The sequence below is a fragment of the Sparus aurata genome, chromosome 18, assembly GCF_900880675.1.
Source record: "Sparus aurata chromosome 18, fSpaAur1.1, whole genome shotgun sequence".
Lineage (NCBI taxonomy): Eukaryota > Metazoa > Chordata > Actinopteri > Spariformes > Sparidae > Sparus > Sparus aurata.
This window is the reverse complement of record NC_044204.1, coordinates 17,372,522-17,394,075: the sequence shown is the minus strand read 5'-3', so window position 1 is coordinate 17,394,075 and position 21,554 is coordinate 17,372,522. Positions and strand designations below refer to the sequence as shown.

At 42.6% G+C, this 21,554-nt stretch overlaps 2 protein-coding genes across 2 annotated transcripts; one reads left to right on the top strand and one right to left on the bottom strand.

Moving 5' to 3' along the window:
• Positions 1 to 3,112: 3,112 nt before the first annotated feature.
• Positions 3,113 to 12,294, bottom strand: tent5d (terminal nucleotidyltransferase 5D). The gene is made up of 3 exons (XM_030397216.1): positions 11,309 to 12,294; positions 8,367 to 8,681; positions 3,113 to 8,025 (listed from the first exon to the last, which is right to left on the bottom strand). The coding sequence occupies exons 1-3, from the start codon at positions 11,321 to 11,323 to the stop codon at positions 4,654 to 4,656; spliced, it is 3,702 nt and encodes a 1,233-aa protein (XP_030253076.1). The 5' UTR covers positions 11,324 to 12,294; the 3' UTR covers positions 3,113 to 4,653.
• A 1,009-nt stretch (positions 12,295 to 13,303) lies between these two features.
• Positions 13,304 to 20,131, top strand: LOC115568241 (charged multivesicular body protein 1b-1-like). Its single transcript, XM_030395351.1, has 8 exons — positions 13,304 to 13,463; positions 13,823 to 13,920; positions 14,022 to 14,168; positions 15,769 to 15,837; positions 15,940 to 16,047; positions 16,776 to 16,819; positions 17,181 to 17,253; positions 18,215 to 20,131. The coding sequence occupies exons 1-8, from the start codon at positions 13,448 to 13,450 to the stop codon at positions 18,260 to 18,262; spliced, it is 603 nt and encodes a 200-aa protein (XP_030251211.1). The 5' UTR covers positions 13,304 to 13,447; the 3' UTR covers positions 18,263 to 20,131.
• Positions 20,132 to 21,554: the final 1,423 nt, after the last annotated feature.

Sequence of the window (21,554 nt, the reverse complement as noted above, 5' to 3'; positions counted from 1 at the left end):
GACGCAGAGGTGTCAGACGAACCAACAAAGAGTGGGGGGGGACCACAGGATTTAATACACAGGAGTGATAGAATAATAAAAAACAGATGAGCAGGAAAATGGAATGAAAACAGACAAAGACAGGATGTGGACAGTATCAACTACAAAGTAAAACAGGAAATGTCTAAACCAAAGAGCCAACCATGTGACACCATCCTGTACAGATACATCCACAATCTAGCAGCATTTACTCGAGCAGAGGCCGAGGAATTCTGAAGTTTAGTTTCTAGTATGGGTCAAGCACTGGTAACACTCTGCCCAGCACTTCCCATAATGCAACTGTATGTAATATCTTTGATTTGAATACTTGGTGAACGTCATCTTTCAAACTCTTCACGCTGGCTTTCTGTCAAAAACTTCGAAGACTCGAGCCCAAGCCGAGAGCGCTGCGATGAATTATGTGCAGCAGGAACTCGTAGCACATGGGCTGCTGTGTGAGGTAAAATAATTGGTAAACTTGAACACCAGCCAGCTGCATGTACAGCTTTGCTGCCTTTTCTCAGTGAATTAAAGCCCTCACTCTGTTGTAAATCTGCCTTTTTGTCCACCTGATTGATCACCTGTTATGTAAGCTGGTGCCTTTGTCACATGGCTAACATTACAATCCATTATGCTGCATTTAGTTTGCATAATTAATGAAGCAAGGTTGCTGAATGGATTTGATGTGTGAGAGACATGCAGACAGGAGGCGCAGACATCATTTTCGAAAACATTATCCCCTCCTGCTATATTTGAGTCCGACGAAGAGGAGAGTTCAAGTAATGATGAGCCAGAAAAACAGCACAGATGGGCTGAAGTCACACACGGAATAACAAAGTAATGTGATCGACAGGTTCGATTCCTCAAGGTTTTCTGATTCACACTCCATGTATGGCGTGCATTTGGCAGGTTCGCCTTTAAGAAATCATCCGTCTATGTCACAGAGCCGTGACGACACACACTTCTATCTAGAGAAATGAAAAACTATTTTTGACACACTCCTCACTGCCTTCCCATTTTTTTCTGCTGTTAAGGATGAATTAGTGGATAAAAGTACGAGTGCATCAATTTCAATGTGGGGGTGGTGAGTGTGTGAGTGTGTGAGTGTGTGTACATCAAACTAAAGATGCAGCAGCCACTTGCTTTGCCAATTGCTCTATTTCTTTGAGTAAAATGGTTTTCTTGGCTGTTTTTCACCCAGGTTTTTATCCTCTTGTACCCTCAGCTGGAAGACTGAGTCATAGCAGTCAAGGAAGCAGGTGGGTGGGAGGCACACAGTGGGTGGGGAGGGCAAGGGGAAGATAGAGGACGTGGGTGCTGCGGGCTAAGGGGGGGTGAGGGGGGAGGCTGTAGTGAATGAAACAGAATTATGAATGGTGAATACTACAGATCCGTTTTAGTACCTGCTGTTCATCAGTCACAGAAACAGCAATCTTGTCTGCAAAGGAGCGTAAAAACCCTCATAAGTGATTATGGTTTCAGTGAGTGTTTTATAATGGCAGGTTCAGTGGAGACTATCATGGCATTCAATCAAAGCTGCTCCCACGTGAGACGTTAAAGGGGCTGCTAATCGACAGAAAGTTACCGAGGAATTCATTTGGATGACAAGCTGAAGGGAGATTCGGATAAATCGTGGCAGCAGCCACAATTATCTCGATTCACACTGTAGATGGAGCAATCTTGTTTCATGCCTTAAGCCTCTTACAGGTTTTTTGTTTTTATTTAGACTGCAGAGGCTGCACGTGCCCTCAAACCATTCCTTCCCAGATGAATAAAAAAACCTTTAAATAGTTTGTTAAAGCCGTCAAACCTGTAGGAGAGAGTATAAAATGATACCGAGGAGATGTCGAGTCAGATGTGTGGGTGATGTACTCTCTGTTTTTTGCCTCAAACTGTTTGCTGAAGGTGGACGGGTGGGCAGGCCATTAGGAAATTTGATGTGCGCGCAGCTGTGTATGTGCATGTATTCCTGCCTTAACATCACGGCTGTCGTCACTGCAGCCACCTCACAGTGACTCCCCTGTGACTGAAGGCCTGACATCCTCCCACGCTCTCTCCCCACCGTCTCCCCTGCTCCTCTCGCTTTATCTCCAACCTCACCTTCCCTACACACTCTCTCTATGTCCTTCACTTTCTGTCTCCCCCTCAACCCTATTTTCTCATCCATCCATCTACAGGTCCACTATCTTTCACTTTCACCCACCTCCTTTTGCTTTTTTGCATGTTTTCATCTCTCGCCCCCTCATTTGCCGTGTGGGTCTTCCCTGTCTTTCGTCATGCTCTCTGCGCCCACCGTGCTGCCTGTCTCTGTCTCTATGGAAACCCCGAGTGGACAAGAGTGGCTCAGAGGTCTGTGAGACGCTGATACAGAACCTATTAGATCACACGCTCGCTTCTTCTCTCCCAGAGAGCCACATGTTTTCGACCTTGCCCTTGCCAAGTGCAAGCCTATAGTGTGTGTAAATAGATGGTGTGTGACAAAGCTACTGCCTGCCATTACACAAGACCCCTCCGTAGAAAGAGATGCCCCCCCTCCGTGTCCACGACTTATCGGTGGTGTGAAGGCGGGAGGCAATGAGGGAGTAAGGAGCGAACCCTGTTGTTTCATTATACTGTGTGTCTCCTCAATTATGAGATTGAGAAGGGGACCACCTGATGCCGTCTCTACACATATATTCCCCCACACACACATGTAGACACACACTCTTCTCTGGCCCCTGCCTCTCCCCAGTCAGTTTCACACCTCGCAAACCATATTCTGCTCACATTTACACATTGTTGAGTCTGCTGTGTTGCGTAGACCGTGCGTCATTCCAGTCCAAACACATCTAAAGGACAGGTGATTTGCTATAAGAGGCCTCACACAGACAGAATTTCACAGCTCTGGGTCGCTCTCCTGGGCACCATCGTGCTTTGATGGTCACGCTTAAGTGGATCATTGCAGAACGTAATCATGGGAAGGATACGTAAGCTGTGCAGCGTGTCATTGGGAGGGAGAAGCTTGTGAATAAGAATGAAGCAAAAAGAAAAAAAACAAGAAACGAGAGGCGTTGGAATTCTTTTTCTCTTTAAAGAATTCATTTTCTCTCACATCTCACAGTTTGTTGAGTTTCCCCTTTATTTTTTTATCAAAATGTACATGAATAATCTACAACAAAGGACTACATTAAAGAAGACATCAAAACAGGCAGCAAAAACAGGGGTCAACAACTGAACACACCCCACCCAGCCCCAGGCCCACCCCAATAACACCCCCAGTGCAGTGAGATAAAGACATGCCGATGATGTCTCACATTTAGGCACTTGATTTTCCCTACCGAACCATCTTTGGTCATAGTTGCTGTTGCACGGCTTTGAACTTAGATTCAAACAGGTTTGAGGTGGATTTGAACTTGTTTCATGTTGATTCTTGCTGAATTAGAGGATGCTGATTCATACGGAGTCACACAGGGTTTGGATGTAATTCCTTTGCTTGAGACAGATCCACGTCTGCCACGTTTAGAGATGACCCAAAGATGGTTATAACCTGGCCACCTGGAGTAAACTTTAGCATTAATAAAATCAACACTAGATGGTACAGTACTTCACATGATTACAGAAAGGACTCCACAAGGGAAAGGAATCAAGCACTACATCTTAACACAATTTACCTGAAAACAATGCAGTGTATCCGCACACGATATACTGTAATCAATACGCTGTACAGTCTATTGCAAAGGCATTTTGTCTGTAGGAGCTAACCAGTCTGTTTACCACTGAGTATTATATTGGAAAGTCTTGCAAAAATAGATCGATTTTTATTAAATTAAAAGCCTTTGCTTTGACTTCAGGATATATATTTAGCTACTCATGCATGTCTAATTTTGTTTGTATACAGTATACTGTATGTCTGTTTGAATGTATTTGTGTCTATGTATCGTACATGCATGTGTGTGTTCTAATCAAAGTACTGTACACACTGGTAGAGTTGCCCCTCTGTATTTTTTCAGAATACACCCCTTCAGTAAAGGATTAACAAAGTTACATTAAACTGTTTAAGAAGCATAGTAGTCACACAGTATTTGGCAGTGAGAGAACAGTCCTAATTTATCCATGCACAATATATCAACCACAGGCAAGGTCCACATTCTGAACAAACCCATTAATAACGACACAGTAAGAACATGAAAAGAGTGTACAAGATTTCAAGAACCTGGAAGTGTGTTTTGTTTGTGTGTGTGTGTGTGTGTGTGTGTGTGTGTGTGTGTGTGTGTGTGTGTGTGCGTATGTGTGTGCATGTGTGCGTATGTGTGCCCGTGCATGGCTGTGAATGTCAACAGCACAGTTGGTTTCCTAGGGAGACCAAAGGGCTATGACTCATGCAGTGCATACAGCATTTTCTGGAATTTTTAACAATATCGGAAGGATTATTATTTTCCCACAAAGCCCAGATAATTAAATATAATCATGTTAGAACCATACAGAGTGCTCTGGGAGTTTACTGTAAAAACCCACTCAATCCCACCCCCATAGGTCTATTATAGACCAAACAGTTTATCCCTGGATTATATTTCCATTCTCCAGCACTTTCTACAAGCAAGCACCTTCCCGTGCTCAACTGTGAGTTTTGTATAATCATGAGTATGTTTGTTTGTGTCAGACAAGTCCAGTTTGTGTGTGCAGATGTAAGGGGTACGGTTGGTAAAGCAGAGTTGATCCCCCTTGGGGTATGTAGTAGCTGCAGTAGCTGGGTTCTGCTAAATAGGGGGCACTGTGCTCGGCAAGGTACGGGGCAGGCTGGTAGAAGCATGTCACATGGTCTGTGTTGGGGATAATGTTCTGCTCTCCTAGAACCTTCAGCGCCAGCACTGTGATCATGTTCAGAGTCTGACGCCTCTCGTGTCCCATCAGACAAACTGTGCTGTCGTCGACCACACGACGCAGTGTCATCAGGTACTGGTACTTGCTTCTCTCCTCACCAATAAAGTGGTTCTTCAAGTAGGACAGGATCTTCCTCTGCTGCTCCTGCACGTCAGGGAAATCGATGAAAAAGCGTGAGCACATATAGCGCTCAAGTGTCTTTATCTGAGTCTCGCTGGCCGGTCGGTAGTCCCTGACCAACAGGTTGCTGTATTTTAACAAGCCACCACCTCGAATCTCCTCAGGGTTCCTGGTAGCGATTAGGCGGTAACGCAGGTGGTCCATGGCTGCCTCAAAGTCACCATACATGCTTTCTGCCAGGACTTCGACAGCAGGGACCGAGCCAGATGCCTGAGGATCGTTGCTCTGCTCAGTCACGTCTGCAGTTACCTTAGGGACCTCTTTGTTCTCAGGCACAGAGCTGGATGCCTCATCAGCTTTTGGGGGGGGTGATTCCTCTGGGCCTTCCGACTGAGACGGAGGCAGCACAGGTGAGGTGGAGCTCGGGATTGTGATTGGAAAAGAAACAGGCTCTGCAACCTGAGGCAATGATGAGATATAATCTTGTTCCTTTTTATCCTCCAACTGTAGGAGAGGAATTCCTGGCTGACGGGAGGACTCTTTAATCTGTTCCTCACTGTTCAGTATCAAAGGCTCTAAGTCTGAAGATACCTGAGGTACGAGGTCCTCTGACTCCACTGGTGGAGTGAGGCAGAGGAGGGGTGGGCTGAGACAGGGGGAAGGGGGGCTTAGAGAAAGTGGAGGAGGACTGAGGCTAAGCATAGGAGGGGTCAGGTAAGGAGCTGAGCTGAGGCAGGAAGAGGTAGGGCTGATACTCAGGGGTGGAGAGCTGAGGCTGGTAGCAGAGCTGACAATACTCAGCATCTGAGATGAGAGGCAGTGAGACGGTGGGGTCAGACATGGGGGAGGGCTGAGGCTGGGAGGCGAGGGAGTAAAGCAGGGAGGGGAAAGACTGAGCACAGGAGGGGTGAGACAGGAGGCAGGAGGTGTGACAGAGTGGGAGGAGGAGGGTGAACTAAGTTTGGTCTCTTGTGGGCTGCCGTTTAGCTGATTCAAGTCAATATAGTTGGTCCCTAGTTCTTCATTTTCATCTTCGTCGCTGAGCTCAACTTCGGAGGTATGTACAGGTTCTTGGGTGTCTGAGCTGGATGTATCAGTGTGTGAAACTAATGTGTCCACTGAGTCAAGAGGCTCTGATTGTTTGGGTGCAGGGACAGTTTCTATAAGGGCGGACTGGCTTGGCTCATTAGAAGCCATATATGTAGATGGTGTCTCTTTCAGACTCTGAATACTCGTCTCACATGAACTCTCTGTGTTTAGCTCAGGGGATGATGGCTCTTGAGGTAAAGCAGATGTGGGATCTGCATCAGGGGTGGAGATTATATCAGGGGCTGGATCAGGAGCTGAGGTAAGGTCCTGGCTTGAAGCTAGATTACTGGTTGGGTTGGGTTCAGGCCCAGGGTTTGTTTTTGTACAGATACTAGTTGTCGGGGCAGTTGTAGCGTCTGAACTGGTAGATGTTGGCTCTGGGTTAAAGGCTATCTCAGGTTCAGCGCCGGGGCAGGGGTTTGGATCTTGACAAAGCACTATGCCAGATTCGTTTTCAGAGACTGGACTGGGGTGATGATTGGGGGTAACCTTCCTACACATTCTCCGTGGGGGTTTGGGAGAGGAGTGTTTGAGCACCACCATGTGAGATAGCCTCTCTGAGGCCTTACAAGAGGAGGTCTTTTTATCAGAAACAAGGCTGGTTGGTGCAGGTAAAATATCCTGAGTATCTGGAGGGCTGACAGCATCAAGTGTGTTAGGTGTTTTATCTGAGTTATCTGTGTGTAGTGTGCTGTGAATCTCCAGTGTATCCTGTGTGCCAGTAGGCTGTTTGTTGTGAAGTGTAAGAGATATGGAAGAGGTGGAGCAGGAACAATCAATACCCTGTGTGTCTATATTTTCTGCTTCTGAAGCTAAAATCTCCTCTGTTGTTTCACTTAAATCTGTATCATTTTCCCTCTCTACTTGCTTCTCTGTCTCTGCTTCTACGTTTCTTTCATCTGCTAACTCTGTTTCATTCTTTGCATGTGAAGATGTGCTCAAGTCTGGAGCAGACACATGTTGTGTTTCATCTTTCTCAACGTGTATCTGATCATCACTGAAACACTCAGAGGAGTCTGTACTGCGCTGTTCTTCTGTCAGGTTCAGAGACTCTGTCTGGTTTTCGTTTGAGGTGTCTGGTGGCTCAGACTGTCCTGTCTGCTTCGTGACTTCATTCTGTTCATCGGGGGGGTTTGTGTGGTCCGATAGTTCTTTGTGATGTGAATGTGCTGGTTGCTGGCCATCACAGGACATGCTTTGCTCTGACTGTTCTACCTCGATTTTGTCTGTGAGCTCTGGTTCCTGTCTGAGTTCAGTCTGAGTTGGTGGTTTGTCTTCCTCAGAGGTTTGTTTCTTATCTGACAAAAGGCTGAGAGATGTCTGGTCAGAGGAGTCTGTCTCAATGATTTTTTCTGTGTGTTCTGAAACTTCTTTCGACTCTGCAGGTGTTTTCTCTTTGTCTTCTTTTTCAACTGCCAAGTGTTCTGCCTGGTTTGAATGCTCTGTTTTTTGTGAGAGTTCTGTCTGGGACTCCTTTTCATGCGCCTCATCTTCCTGTTGTGTCTGGCTAATCTGATCCCCCTCTTTGCTGGATAAGTCTCTACCAGAAGATTTCTCTGCTTCTGGAGCAGTGGCTTGTTTAAGCAGAGAGGAAGAGTCTTTATTCTGATTCTCTTTAGGCTGGTCCTTAAGATCAACAGTATTATTTTTGTGCTGTGGTTCCTGCTGCATGTAGGACTCTAGAAGACGATCCAGAATGATCTGGAAGGAATCAACGCTGAACTCAAACTGCCGTCTCAACACACTCACAAATTTGAGCTCCAGATTTTTGCCACTGTTGTTTGAGAGGGAGATGAGGCTCCAGCGGTCGTGCTCATTAAAGACCTTGACCATTTTCTGGACGTAGGCCTCCTTCATGGTCGCACTGCTGATCCGCTCCCTGTTGACCGCAGCAGGCAGGCAGTCCAGCAAGCAGCCTAGAACTGACTCCTTGATCACCTGGGAGGAGGGGAGGTCAACAACATGCCAGCTACAATTAATGACTGCAATTTTGCTATGAATAAAGTGAATATTATGATGCCCTTGAGGTTAGGTTTTCTGTATAATGCAATTAAAAATATTAAAACCTGTACTATTGATTCAGCCTTATGATTAAAAGTTCTACAATCAAATTATGTATAGAATTACAACAGCGCTATTACCAACATGGCAACTCAAAATAAAAACGGCAACATCCTGGAGCTAGATTCGGTTTTGCACATATAGCAGAATTAATGCTTTTAATGCTAGAGATTGAACTCCATCCACACATATTACATTAACTTGCTTGCTTTTCATACCTGGAACTCCTCCTGACTGGGCAACTCGACTCCAAAGATGATGTCCAGGTCCTTGTAGCTTGTCCCGTTGTCTCGGACGAGGACGTGACTGGCTGTGGAGCCGTTCAGACGAACATCTCTCACTGCGATTCCCTGCTTCTGCAGCCTGGCCCGCACAGCTATGATGATGTCTCGAGGACGCAGCTCCAACGTAGGAAAGTTCCCACGGCCGTGGATCGGAACCACTTCCGACAAAACCTGATGGAGAACCTCCACCTGCTCAGTGTTCAGGCTGTGGAATCTCTGACTGGATTTGGTTTCCGACATGCTGCTGCCCTGAAGGGAGGGACGGAGGAACGACAATCAGAGTTTATTTCGACTCCCGAACAAAATGTGCTACGCGTTTAACTCTTGCATTCTCTCTGTCTCACACACACACATACACATACACACAAACACACACACACACACACACACACTTAGCACTCACTCACGCTCACATGCACACTCCCTGCCAGTCTGCTGTTTGCAAGTCACAGCTTGGCTGACAGCTTTTCCACAATGTTAATGTAACTGCTGTGTTGACAAGCTGACACATGGAGTGATCAACATAGATGGGCTTTGCATAAATATTCTTCCACTGCTCAACCAGATCACAACAAATTAGAAGAGGTTGTTTGAATCACAGAATCTGAAACGCATTATAGTGTTTACCACCCAGGGTTTTTATCACAACAGTCAGTCTCTTATTTACACTCCATCTCAGTCAGACATAATACGTGAGTTATTTTAAAAGTAATACACAGAATAATAAAAATGTACTTAAATCTCAAATTCTGTGTAAGATAATACAAATAATAATAACAATAATAATAATAATAATAATAATAATAATAATAATAATAATAATAATAATAATAATAATAAAATACAATAAAATAGAATAATACAATAATAGTAAAATATATTTTTTTAATTATAAGAAGAATAATGTTAATAATAACAACAATAGTAATAGTACTGATGATAATAATGACATGTAAAGGCAGACTAAATCTTTTGTTTATTGATTGTTTCCACCAGAGGAGCAAGGGTTAAGCCGAATGAGTCATCACCAGCAGACTGCATTAATCACACCAACGTCACTAATTAAAGACACACATCTGTTTTTGTGTCCGTGTGTGCAGCATGTGTATACATTATAAACAATGACTCCCACACATACACTCATGTGAGTGCACATAAGCTTTTATATAACACCTTTGTAAACTGTAGCAGAAATTGGAACAAAGTGGGATTTAATATCAGCCAATTATCTTTGTTTGGCTTTCACATGTGTAATCCTTCTTGCAGTTCGGCGCACATCCCGCATCCAGACTCCGTCAGTCAGTCTCTACAAACTGGACATATTTCTCCAATAAACTGCGCAACATTTGCCCAACCAAGTCAGTCAGAGGAGTCTCTGTTTTGTGATTGAGTGTGTGATTGTGGGTGCGCATCAAAGTGTTTCAGGGAGTGAGTGCTTGTGTTTGAGTGTGCAACTGTGGCTTATAGCAGCCCATTATGATCTTTTGTTTGCTTTAATCAATAGATGTCACTCAGTGTTGCAGCTGAATGCTGCTGATTGCTATGATTTGTCAATACTAGCAGGGTAAACATTGGGATACTAATGAGCAGTAATGGGATGTTCTCTGGTAGCAGTTTGCCAGACACCAGAGGGCTACAGTCTGTAGCAACCACAAACAATCTATTATAGAGTGTTTGTAAATCTAATTCATGTTGCACACATTTCAACAAACAATAAAAAGGACAGCACTTTACTTCATAGCATCTGAAAAGCCACAAATGGCAACCCCTCTGCTCATTCAAGAAGAACTGAGGGTGCTTAGCAGAAGACAAAGAAACTGAATCTCAGAACACAACGCTCATGGAATAAAAAATAAAAACATGCTGCTGCGAATGAAACATCTGTCTGAGCCCCGCTTCAACAAGACAAACTACAAGTTGCACATAAGTAATATTCATCCAGAGGCGACAAATACAGTTTCCAGATGTTGACAGAGATCATATAAACAATGGAACAATGTGTTGAGGAGGCAGAGAGGCAGTGCGGGACTGTTTTCCAGCTAGCCCCTGTATCTCCCCCTCCCCTTTCGCACTCTTCTGCAAACTTGCAGCCTGAGTGACTCATCCAGGCGTATCGGCTCAGCTCGCACATAATCTATGGCCATTTAACACCAGACAAAACGGAGAGTCTCATACAAGCGAACACAAACACAAACAATCATGCTCTGTAAACTTAGGGTGTCATCTTCAGTATAAATTATATGAATTAGTAAGGCGGGGGTAATTCTGTCACGTGGATAGAAATCTCGAGTAGCCCTGTGTCTCAGACTTCTTTTTTTTTTTTTTAATTATACAGTGATATTATAAATATACCTAAATATTATTTCTTTTAGAGTACCTTTTCCATTCACTTCAACACATATTATCACATAAACTACATTTAAAATGGGAATTGCAATATTCACCAGAGATTTGGTCAGATATGTGTAAATTATAGGATCGTTAAAATGTCGCTGCTCAACTTTCCCTGACAACACTTTCTCTAAAAAATAGTTAAAGTTGTTTCCTCATAAACTGGATGTTATAGTTGTGCCTTCACTACCTAAGAGATATACTGGAGCTGATCCAGAGCCCTGCTGAATGTGTCTCTGCCCCGCCGCTCTTCACTCATCATCTAATCACGCACTTACTTACTCCTGAGATACCAGGTGAGGGTAATTAACCGCAATTAAGTGCCTGGCAGGATAAAGGGCAGATGCACTTCTGAGTGCCAGGATTTAAAACAAAAAATGAAACCCACATTAAACACCGGTTTGTGTGCTTCATTCAGCCAAGAGGGAAATAAATAGAAAAGGAATAAGTGAATGATATAACTTTACAGAGCTGGAGGGTCTTACCTGTTGCTGTGGCATTTGAGGGAGCGAGCGGCTCCTGTAGAAATAAACCTCGAGGAGTATCCACCGAGCTTCAGGTCCGGGGAGTGTGCGTCTCTTCTTCTTCTACGTGGGTTTGTTTTGCTTCTCAAGTCCCTACCCGCCCCGGCGAGGCTCGCTGCTGATGTTACTCTGTCCCTTATGAGGCATGTGGGGCTCGAGTCTGTGCGCGAGTTCATCCGGGCGCTGTCCAGGAGCTCGCGTGGTGCTGAAAACGAAGACTGAAACGAGTCCTCGCGCTCTTGTTTTCTCCTCCGGCCGCCCGGAGCGTAACGCAGTTTCCATAGCGACCTGCCGTCATTCAGTTATGACTGGGGAGTGTGCGTGCGTGTGTGTGTAGCAGTCTACGGTCACAACAGTGTGTGTGTGTGTGTGTGTGTGTGTGTGTGTGTGTGTGTGTGTGTGTGTGTGTCGTGTCGGTGGGTTAACAGGTGCATCATAATGCTAATGTGTGCCTGCACTTGTGTTAGACTTGAAAATAAAAGTTTACGAGCTAAATTATAAAAATAAAGCTAAAGTGGGAACCTTAGCTGAAGCATGTAGCCTACTTTCTGAGTAAATGGATGAATAAACTAAACGGATAAACGGATATCACCTAAGTGAGCTCGTTGGATAAAGAAAAAATAGTTTATTTTGCCTGCACTAGTGATTTTAAGCCATGACTTCTATGTTTGGGTTATGTAGCTATCTAAAACCTCGAGGACTCAACCTGGGAGGACCCTACTAACATCCGGCTGAACGTGTAGGTTACAAGATAGTGTGTGTGTGTGTGTATATGTGTGTAAATATATATATATATATATATATATATATATATATATATACACACACACACACACACACACTATCTTCTCATCCACTTCTAATGCATCATTATATTATATCTCATATGGAGTCCATACAGACTATCAGCAGATACAGTATGAGTCATCCATGCTGCTCCCTCCCCCTGACCCAGCCGTAAATCCCCCCCACCCCCCAGCCACCGTCGGCTGGCCGGTGCACGCACACACCGGAATCCTTTTTTTCTCCTTCTCCCCAGAAAAACGATAATCCTGTTTCTGCTCGTTTTGCATGTCCTCGCTGTCTAGCTGTTCCATCTTTTAAATTCCGACTTACCCGTCCAGACTAGCCTCCCATTCTCTATACAAAAAGAATCGTTTACAGATGTTACACATACGCGCGCATTGATGCACCGGAAATAAAGTGACAGAAACATGAATGAAAGCGTTGAAGGCAAACAGCGAACGGCTCAGTAGAAAAGGTCAATTTACCCCCTCACCAAAAAAGCACAAATGACGTCATTAGACGTGTACCACAACCTACCGATACCGGGTACAAACTATTTTTAGCCTGGATGGAACTTGTCTGCTTTGGACACGCGTGCCCGTCCACTCCTCGAACAGTCGTGACGTAGGAGGCGCGAGCACGCCATGCAAAAATCGTGACGGTGTGACGAAGATGGAAGTGGACAGAAGTAGCTGATGTAGTCAGGGATCAAGAGATGTCAAGATAGTTAATAAGTGATGGTATGACCACATATGAATGGGAGATCCAGAGAATCGATGTATTTATACAGTAAGGTTGAGAAAATCATATCATATCATACATTTGTCTAAAATATGTTATATATTTATTATTATTTTATAATAAGCCCATAGATGTATAGGTATAGAGATAAAACAAAAAAAACCAACAACAATTACAAAACAACTTATGAAGCGAAATTTGTGAAATCAGTGCGGCTTCAACATAACGCACTGCGCATGCGTCACGTCAGAACAGCCTCATTTTCACCATTTAGCCTTTTACAAAGACGTTATCCACAGAATAAATAACTAAAGCTCCCAAGAAGGAAAATACATTCTTTTTTGTAATCTTGACAGAGTCGTGTTACTCTAATATGAGAGCAAAATATGCTTAACCGCTTTTCAGGCGAATGCGGAAGTACGAACAAGTGAGAGCTCTCGCCTCGTCACAGCGACGTACGTGCGCTAGCTTGAAAAAAAAATCAAAACAAGCACTAGTGTGTGGCTGGATGCTACTGTGTAGCTGTGTGAGAGCGGACTGGGTTTTATTTTGTCTCAGCCAGAGACCATTATCATGTCGAATATGGAGAGTATCCTTCATTGTGTTGTCTAACATGTAGTACATAACGGTAGACCTAGTAGTAGCAGTAGCTGGTCAAATGTAAGCTCATTTTAGTAGCTAGTCCTGACATGCTTTAGCTTGTAACTTCTGCCCAGTCATTCAATTGATGGAGGAAAACGATGCCGAGCTAGCTAGCTCTACTAACGAATTCCATCACTTTTTTGTTCCATTCTCACTTTGTTTATGAACAATATTTGTCATATTTACAACATTTTGGGTTGAGTTAGCTCTGTCCCTTTGGGTGCTTCAGTTTATAATCGGTATATATATTATAATGCCAATATAGAATTATTCCTGAAATAAGCCGTGCCTTGACTGGCCATACAGAACACTTGTTCAACCTCAAGTTTGCTGCCAAAGAACTACATCGCAACTCCAAGAAATGTGACAAAGAAGAAAAGGCAGAGAAGACTAAAGTGAAGCAGGTTGGCTTGTTGAATTGAAATTATTCAAGAGACCGGGAATTAGGAAAAGGATGGGTTATAGTGCAGCTATAGTCTGTACGTCTCTTTCATTTGTTCCTCAGGCTGTCCAGAAGGGCAATATGGAGGCAGCCAGGATCCATGCAGAGAATGCCATCCGTCAGAAGCATCAGTCCATTAACTTCTTGAGGATGAGTGCACGTGTGGATGCTGTGGCCTCCAGGGTCCAGACTGCTGTCACCATGAACCAGGTCAGGACTGCAGGTCTTGCTCTCTGGTGCTAGGTAAAGCAAGTAGGACAACCAGAGACAAACATGTCAAACATATTACTGTACTGCAGACACACATCTATTTATCAAGATACCCTCTTTTAACCAAAATATTTTTACTTGTTAGTCTTTTTGGTATTTTGGGGGCATGCCCAAAATTTGATTTTAACAGTAAGAAAAGAAGAACAGAATTGAGGGTGAGATGCGACATCTTTCAACATTTTTACCCCTTACGTACAGTGGCACCCTGCTGTTTTCTGAGAAACAGCAGACCCAGTAGCCATCGCTATATTAACCTAACCTCTTCCCACCTTCTTGGTAGATATCTTTAGAATTATGGCCTGCTAAACTCATCACAATGCCATAATTTTTAACAGTGATACGGTACTGATAGAAAACAAACAATACTTGATAACTCATTTAACACAATGGCATAAAGAAAAATAGCCCTGGGCACACAAAATAGGATACATTTTAAATGTATTTATTCTGTAGTTTACAGCCTGCGAACAGGTTGATGGAAAGCAAGTCACCAAACAGCATACACATTTGCAATATGTAGTCCTTGTTCAAAATCTGATTGTAGATCTGTTTTGTCTCTAGTTTCAGTACCATTGAAATGCAAATACATATTTTAAACACATGGTATCAGAATGAATCTAGGTTTTGACACTTTTGATAACCTATAGGTTATAACCCCCCCCCCCCCCCCGTATTCACTGACAAAGATGTAGAAAGCTTTTCCCAGATTGCAGTTATTCTGGTATACATGTGTTATACCACTGTGGTAGATATGGGTATGTATATTTACCAGAAATTTTACTGTGCATGTAGTTGTCAAAGTGTACATGTTGAACGCTTTTAAAATGTCTTATTTCAGAATGTGAAGAGCTGCAGAGTGTCACCATATCAGGGTAAAAAAAAAAAGGCAAAGTAGTCTCTGGGTAAGATCCACTCAGTCAAAAGTCCCACATAAAGGCGAGGGAGGGAGTGAGAGTGAGCAGAAAAGACTAGCAGACAAGCAAACAAAAAGCTGCCAATTATGTAGTGTCATTATATGTGCTTCAGACTTAGGCTTTTAGCTTGTCGCTCTTATGAGAGTAACAGCCTCTTTAAATTGCTTTAATTCAGGTTTACGGAAGGAAAGGCATTATTTAATGGAATAGAAAATAATAGTGTCTATAGAAATGGAAGCACAGTGTTAGGCGGTATTGCTGAAAAACACCTCTTAGAGCTTCTGTGTGTTATAATGCTGCTGTCTCATAAAACATTAACACAATAGTGTTAATAATAAACCCCTTTATTCCAATTTAGTCAACTATTGGTAGGTTGGTCTTAACAAGATTAATTCTCAGCGAATGTCATCCTTTAAATATAAGTAATGAGAGGTACTCATGACAAAGTGTTTAGTTAAAAAGGTGAAAGTGACACCTAGTGGAAGAATCAGGATACAACACTTCAGGTTTTGGAGCCATCTCCCTGACTGCACTGATCCTGTTTTGAATCACAAATGATAACACCAGTACAAGAATCAGAAGGCTACGGAGGCTTCAGCACATTGTTTGATGTGTTTTTTGTCCAGGTATCTAAATCCATGTCTGGAGTGGTCAAATCTATGGATGCTACGCTGAAAAGCATGAACTTGGAAAAGGTAAAACGCTGACATGAATGCAGACGGACTAACACAGTCAAGCAAAAAATGAATTAATAAGATTTCTGAAATGTCGTTATGTCTGTCTGTCTTTCTCTACAGATCTCTGCATTAATGGACAAGTTTGAAAACCAATTTGAAACTCTTGACGTTCAGACGGCTCAGATGGAAGACACAATGGGCAGCACCACCACTCTGACAACACCTCAGGTAATAAGTGCTCTCCTCTCAAACCAGGGGAAACTAAGCTACCGTGTTCATATATGTAGGCAGTATTAAAGGTGCTATATGTAAGAATTTTTGTTTAAAGCATTATCAACAGAAAGTGAAGAAATATACCTTTGGTGTTTTGTCAAAGACGTCTGTGTATTGTGTTAGATATCTATTGACGTTTGAATGCTAAACAACTAGCACCTAACCGCTTTGTAATGTACCTCAAGAGGTAATAGTTCAATAGTGAACAACACCAAGACTCCAACGCCGATGCTTAGAGCACCCAGTTCAGGCAGAGTCAGCTAATTGGTGTTATGCCGCCCTCTATTAGTTTGGAGAATGAATTTGATAGGTGGCTAATTCCTACTTATTGCATCTTTTAACCTTTATTTATAAAAGAAGAATCTGGCAGAGCAGAGGTGCTGTTTTTTTTATGGCATAGACACCTTTATTAAGCAGTAGACAGATAGGAAATGTGGGAGAGAGGGGGGGATGTGACATGTAGCAAAGGACCTCCGGCTGGAATCGAACTGGGGTCGGCTGCACTTATGGCATGCGCTCTAACCACTCGACCACCTGCGCACCAGAGGTGCTGTTTTAAAAACCTAAACCTGTTAGCTAGAGTTCAACAGAACCAGTTCTTTCATATTGCAGTTTTAACCTGAGCAATAACTCAAACACTTAATCCTCTAAATGCTTAAAATAATTATTTGCTTGGTCCCTAGAGTGAAGTGGATATGCTGTTGCATGAAATGGCTGATGAAGCAGGGTGAGTATGGCCTGTATCTTTAAACAGTTTGAAAATGTAAACAGTAAAAATAAAAGCATTGATAAAGGCTTAATATAAATGGTGTGAATTAATAACATACGTCTACTTGTTAAAATAGACACATTAACCTTCAGTAAGTAGGACACAGAATAATTTGTACTAAAAGCTTTATTTAAATGATTTTCATGAAAAAATCTTGAAACAAACCTCTTTCACTGTTTATACAAAAAGCCCATTAAGATTAATTCAACCATTTTAAAGAAGCTGTCTTTTCGTTGTCGTTTCTCTGTAAGAGTGAAGTAACCAAGAAGAAACTATAACAAAACTGTTCCTGTATGTTTTTCTTTTTTTTTTTTCATAGGTTGGATCTTAACCTGGAGCTCCCTCCAGGCCAGTCTTCCACACTGGCTTCATCAGTTGCATCATCAGAGCAGGTAACTCATCCACTCTTATCGTTATGCTGTCACTATTTTTGGTGTTTTACTTCCCAGAGAAAGAATTCACACACTATCCTTATTGCCTTTTGGCAGTCTCACTGGTACACATCAAGTTTTGTTACCCACATGAAAAGTTAAAGTGGTACACCAGTAAAAAAAAAAAAGTCAACTCCTGTACGATCGAGGACATTTGTTGTTTGGAAAAGCGGCTGTGGTCAGCTGGAGTCATGCATAGTGTGTATTGACGAGTTTCCATAACGAACAAAAATATTTAAATATCCACAGAAACTCATGAGAACACTCGTGCAGCTCAGTACATCTCTCCACTGTGCCCCACTTATTCAAAACAATCAGTTTCAAAAATGGCTCAAAGACACGCTGTGGAGCGTCACTGAGATTGATACAGCACCACAGTGCAGTATTTTTAGCCTTTTTTTTACCTAAACAATGACTGTTTAGAACGTTGAAATCATTTAGATCGACAGCAGAAAGGTGGATTACGTGGCAGGAAGTGCTCGAGCTGTTCTTGAAGATGTTTTGATATGTTTTCCATTATGACAACTCACCAGTGGAATGCATTGTAACCAACGTAATTCAAGCCAACCACAGCCGCTGTTTTTGAAGGACATAACTACAAACTTTTTGCTTTCAGCTCCCGAGGCAGCAAGGATTGATTGACAATCTTTACTGTAAATACCAATACCCCAACTGCCTCATTTATGAATGTTTTTATTTCTGATTTGCGGTGCAATCTGAACTGAAAAAGGGGTTTCTAAGTTTTGCAAGATCCTAGCAACTAGTACTTAAGTAGTACTGTTTTAAAATTGACACAAGTGAAGAGGAAAATATTCTGGACTGCCTGAACTGTTTCTAAGAACAGCACAATTCAATCTTTGGCTTGATCTTAGCTGGTAGTTCGTCATGTCACCTTACTTTACCTGTTTTGTATCGTTATCAGGATGAGCTCTCTCAGAGGCTGTCCAGACTGCGAGGCCAGGTCTCATAATGAGGCAGAAAAATGACAAGATCAGGAGGAGGGAGACGAGCAGGAGAAGAAAGAAGAGACAGGAAGAAGAAAATGTGCCACGTGCCTGCGAGCTCTGTGCCCTCCTCTGTGTTCCTGGTTTGTTCTTTAGTGAGAATTGAAGAAGAGGAAAGAAATTTGAATTACATCCTGGTTCTAACTTTATCACGTGCAGTCCTTCCGTGTTAATGTTCAATTGTGCACTCACATTTAACATATATTCAAATTATTTATTAGCTGGGAACAAGACACATCCGCAGATTTATTGCAGATATTGAACAAAGAGATGCTGCTCTTAAAAACTCACAACTCTCACACACATGAAAGTCTTTGTGTTATTGACATTGTGTTTCAGCTACTTAAGAACAAACTTACTGGAGTAATGTCAAAAATTAGGCGAGGAAATGAGGCAAATTAATTTTCCAATGACTTGTAGAATGTTTACATTCTACCTGAGGAGGCAGATGTTACTCATGTTGGAGGCGATATAACATAGTCATATTCAAAGGTCTGAACTGAAATGTAGTGAATATTTATTTCAGCATACTTAAGCAGCAGATTTGAGCTTGTTTTAATTTTTTTTTTTTGCTTAGTTTTGCTGTTGTCTTAATCTTAAAAGAGGAAAAAAGAAAGTCTGCAGATTCTGTTTGGGCCTGAGACACTACTGAGCTGGTATGTTTTTGTTTTTTATTTTAAGGTGGCACACCTTGTTCCTGAAAGGCATTTTCTAAGCAAATTGTAAAAACAAAACAAAAAGAAAACACTATAGTGTGCTGTTCAATGGTTAAAAATACCTCACTCCAATATATACTGTGTATAAAATGCAAAGAGTAATATATTTATGTATTTATTTATGTACTGACTGGCTGAGTACTGCTAAGAGCATTCTTGTGTTGTAACTGTTGTGCATGACTGAGGATGTGGAGCGACCTGTAGTACTGAGGCTTTGTCCATTTATGTTAAATTCTGCAACTTAACTTTTTTATATTTTACCCAAAAAACATGGCTCATAATGAATGTTTGCCTTTGGGGAAAGCTGGAATATTTGTAATTTTCTGCATGTAGCAGTAACCACCATAGTGGCTCACCTCACACTTATATGCAAAGATTTAAAGGGTTTTTAACATGCTCTACTTGTCATATTTTCAGGTCAGTTGATTGCTGTGTTTTGGGTAAAGAATGCATCCCTGCATACCTCTGTGTCCCTCCTTTTTCCATCGCACCCCTCCTCTCTCTCTCCTCCAACAGGGAACAGATGAGAGGTCAAAGGTGTCACCTGTAGAGGAAGCGGCCTTCTGCCGTTCGCATGCCAGTGACTCATTACACACACACACACACACACACACACACACACACATACATACACACACACACAATTCACCATATTCCAGGGGGAAGGCAAGACTCAGCTGGGAGCCATTACAGGTGCTGTCCAGGCACACACACATATCTATACATGAACGTACATGCAGACCCGTGGCTGATGGGAGTCCTCCAGAGTGACACTCAGCCACCTCTGACCCTTTTTGTGTCTTTCCTAATCATCATCAGCACACACTTAACTACATTCACAATCATCATCAGTGCCCCCAGACTGACGCAAGTCTCTATTTTGCCTATTAGGCACATACTTGTTCAAGTACTCAGACGTTAGAGTTATCCAAAGAACACTGACCCCAGTGATCCCACAGCTGTCAGTCATTTCTTCCAGGAGTCAGATCACCTGAAATTAAAATTCCACGTCCCTCTGCTGTCAGAGCCACACAGTCTGTTTGGTAAGTTTTGTTTTCATTCTATTTTTAACCATCAGTGGCCATCTCTTGGAGTATGATTAAAGCTGGGAGAGTCTTTCATGGCCTGTCTTTCTTTGTGCTTTGTGCATCTCAACACATATGTTGGGATGCTTCTTCCAGATGTGCTGCAGACAGCTCCTGTATTATCAGTGCTCGGGGGGGTGGGACTTGTGTTGTATATCTGTGTGTCAGGTGTTGATACCTAGTGGCTTTCTTCCACGCTCCTGGAGGAGTGGTAGTTGCTGACAGGCAGGGATCCGGTGGGCCCGTGGTCCTGTCCTGGCTGACCTGTCTGCATCTGCATGGGGGGAGAGCTGGCGAGAGCCACACACACTCTGGCTCTGTGAAGAAGCTCTAATTACAACAATGGGGATCGGTTTGACTTACGTGACTCACTGATGGGATATGAACAGTCCAAACAGTTTGTCATGAACTGGGACAGGAGACAGGAAAAGATCCTATACATGTTGCTGAACAGCAGTGTTTTATCTCTACGACATCCATTACAGAACTTAAGAACTTCTCAGCCCTATTTATAACTGGAAAATCATCCGCTGGCAAAACCAAACTTTTAACCTAAACTCTACTTTACACACAAGACAAAGATGAACTATTTCACACCGAATTTTAATTTCAGTTCCATGAACAGAACATTCTGTGTGGATGCGATCCCAAGCCATGCAGTGCATATTAGTGATCCGTCCACATACAGGTACACCTGCGTATCTTTCAACACATGCAGTTAGTATTCCCAGTCATTTCCCATTTATCAGGTCTGATTACTTTTTTGAAATGTAAATATTGAATGAATATATATAAAAAATTTATGGTTATGTCAAAATTACAAAATTTAAATTTAAAAGCTTTAATGTATTCATTGTAAATTACCTCTCGTGGCCCTCATCCAGTGAGCCTCAGCCCACACTTTGAGATTTACTGTTCCAGTTTATAATTTCATGCGAAAACATTCTGAAGTTGGGTGCGGCTGTAGCTCAGCAGGTAGAGCAGGTCGGCAAGTGATCGGAAGGTCGCTGGTTGAAATCCCAGCTACGGGCTGAGCTGAGCTGCATGTTGATGTGTCCTTGAGCAAGATACTGAACCCTAAAGTGCTCCTGATTGGCACCTTGCATGGCGGCCTCTGCCATCAGTGAGGGCCCTGCAATGAGCTGGCAACTTGTCCAGGGTGTACCCTGTCCTCGTCCAGAGACAGCTGGGATTGGCTCCAGCAAAAACCCCACGACCCCATGAAAGGGATAAAGCAGTTACAGACGATGGATGGATAAACATCCTGAAGTTTGATACAATAGAGGATTTGATTTTTTTTTATCATACTGTAGACTGTACATCCTCTTTCAAGTTTTGGACCTAAAAAAAAATAATACAACCTTTGACATTATTACATTAAATATCATACATTGTTTATGACACTTTGATATTTGTGAGGTAGAAATTCTTCTTGAAATATTTAACATTTATCTCTG

What these genes read in the sequence shown, in the direction of transcription:
- LOC115568241 (XM_030395351.1), top strand. An exon ending in GAAATGGCTGATGAAGCAGG is followed by an intron (nt 16,820 to 17,180) that starts GTGAGTATGGCC and finishes TTTTTTTCATAG; the next exon opens with GTTGGATCTTAACCTGGAGC. An exon ending in CAGTTGCATCATCAGAGCAG is followed by an intron (nt 17,254 to 18,214) that starts GTAACTCATCCA and finishes TATCGTTATCAG; the next exon opens with GATGAGCTCTCTCAGAGGCT.
- tent5d (XM_030397216.1), bottom strand. An exon ending in CCAGTCAGGAGGAGTTCCAG is followed by an intron (nt 8,026 to 8,366) that starts GTATGAAAAGCA and finishes CCCTCCTCCCAG; the next exon opens with GTGATCAAGGAGTCAGTTCT.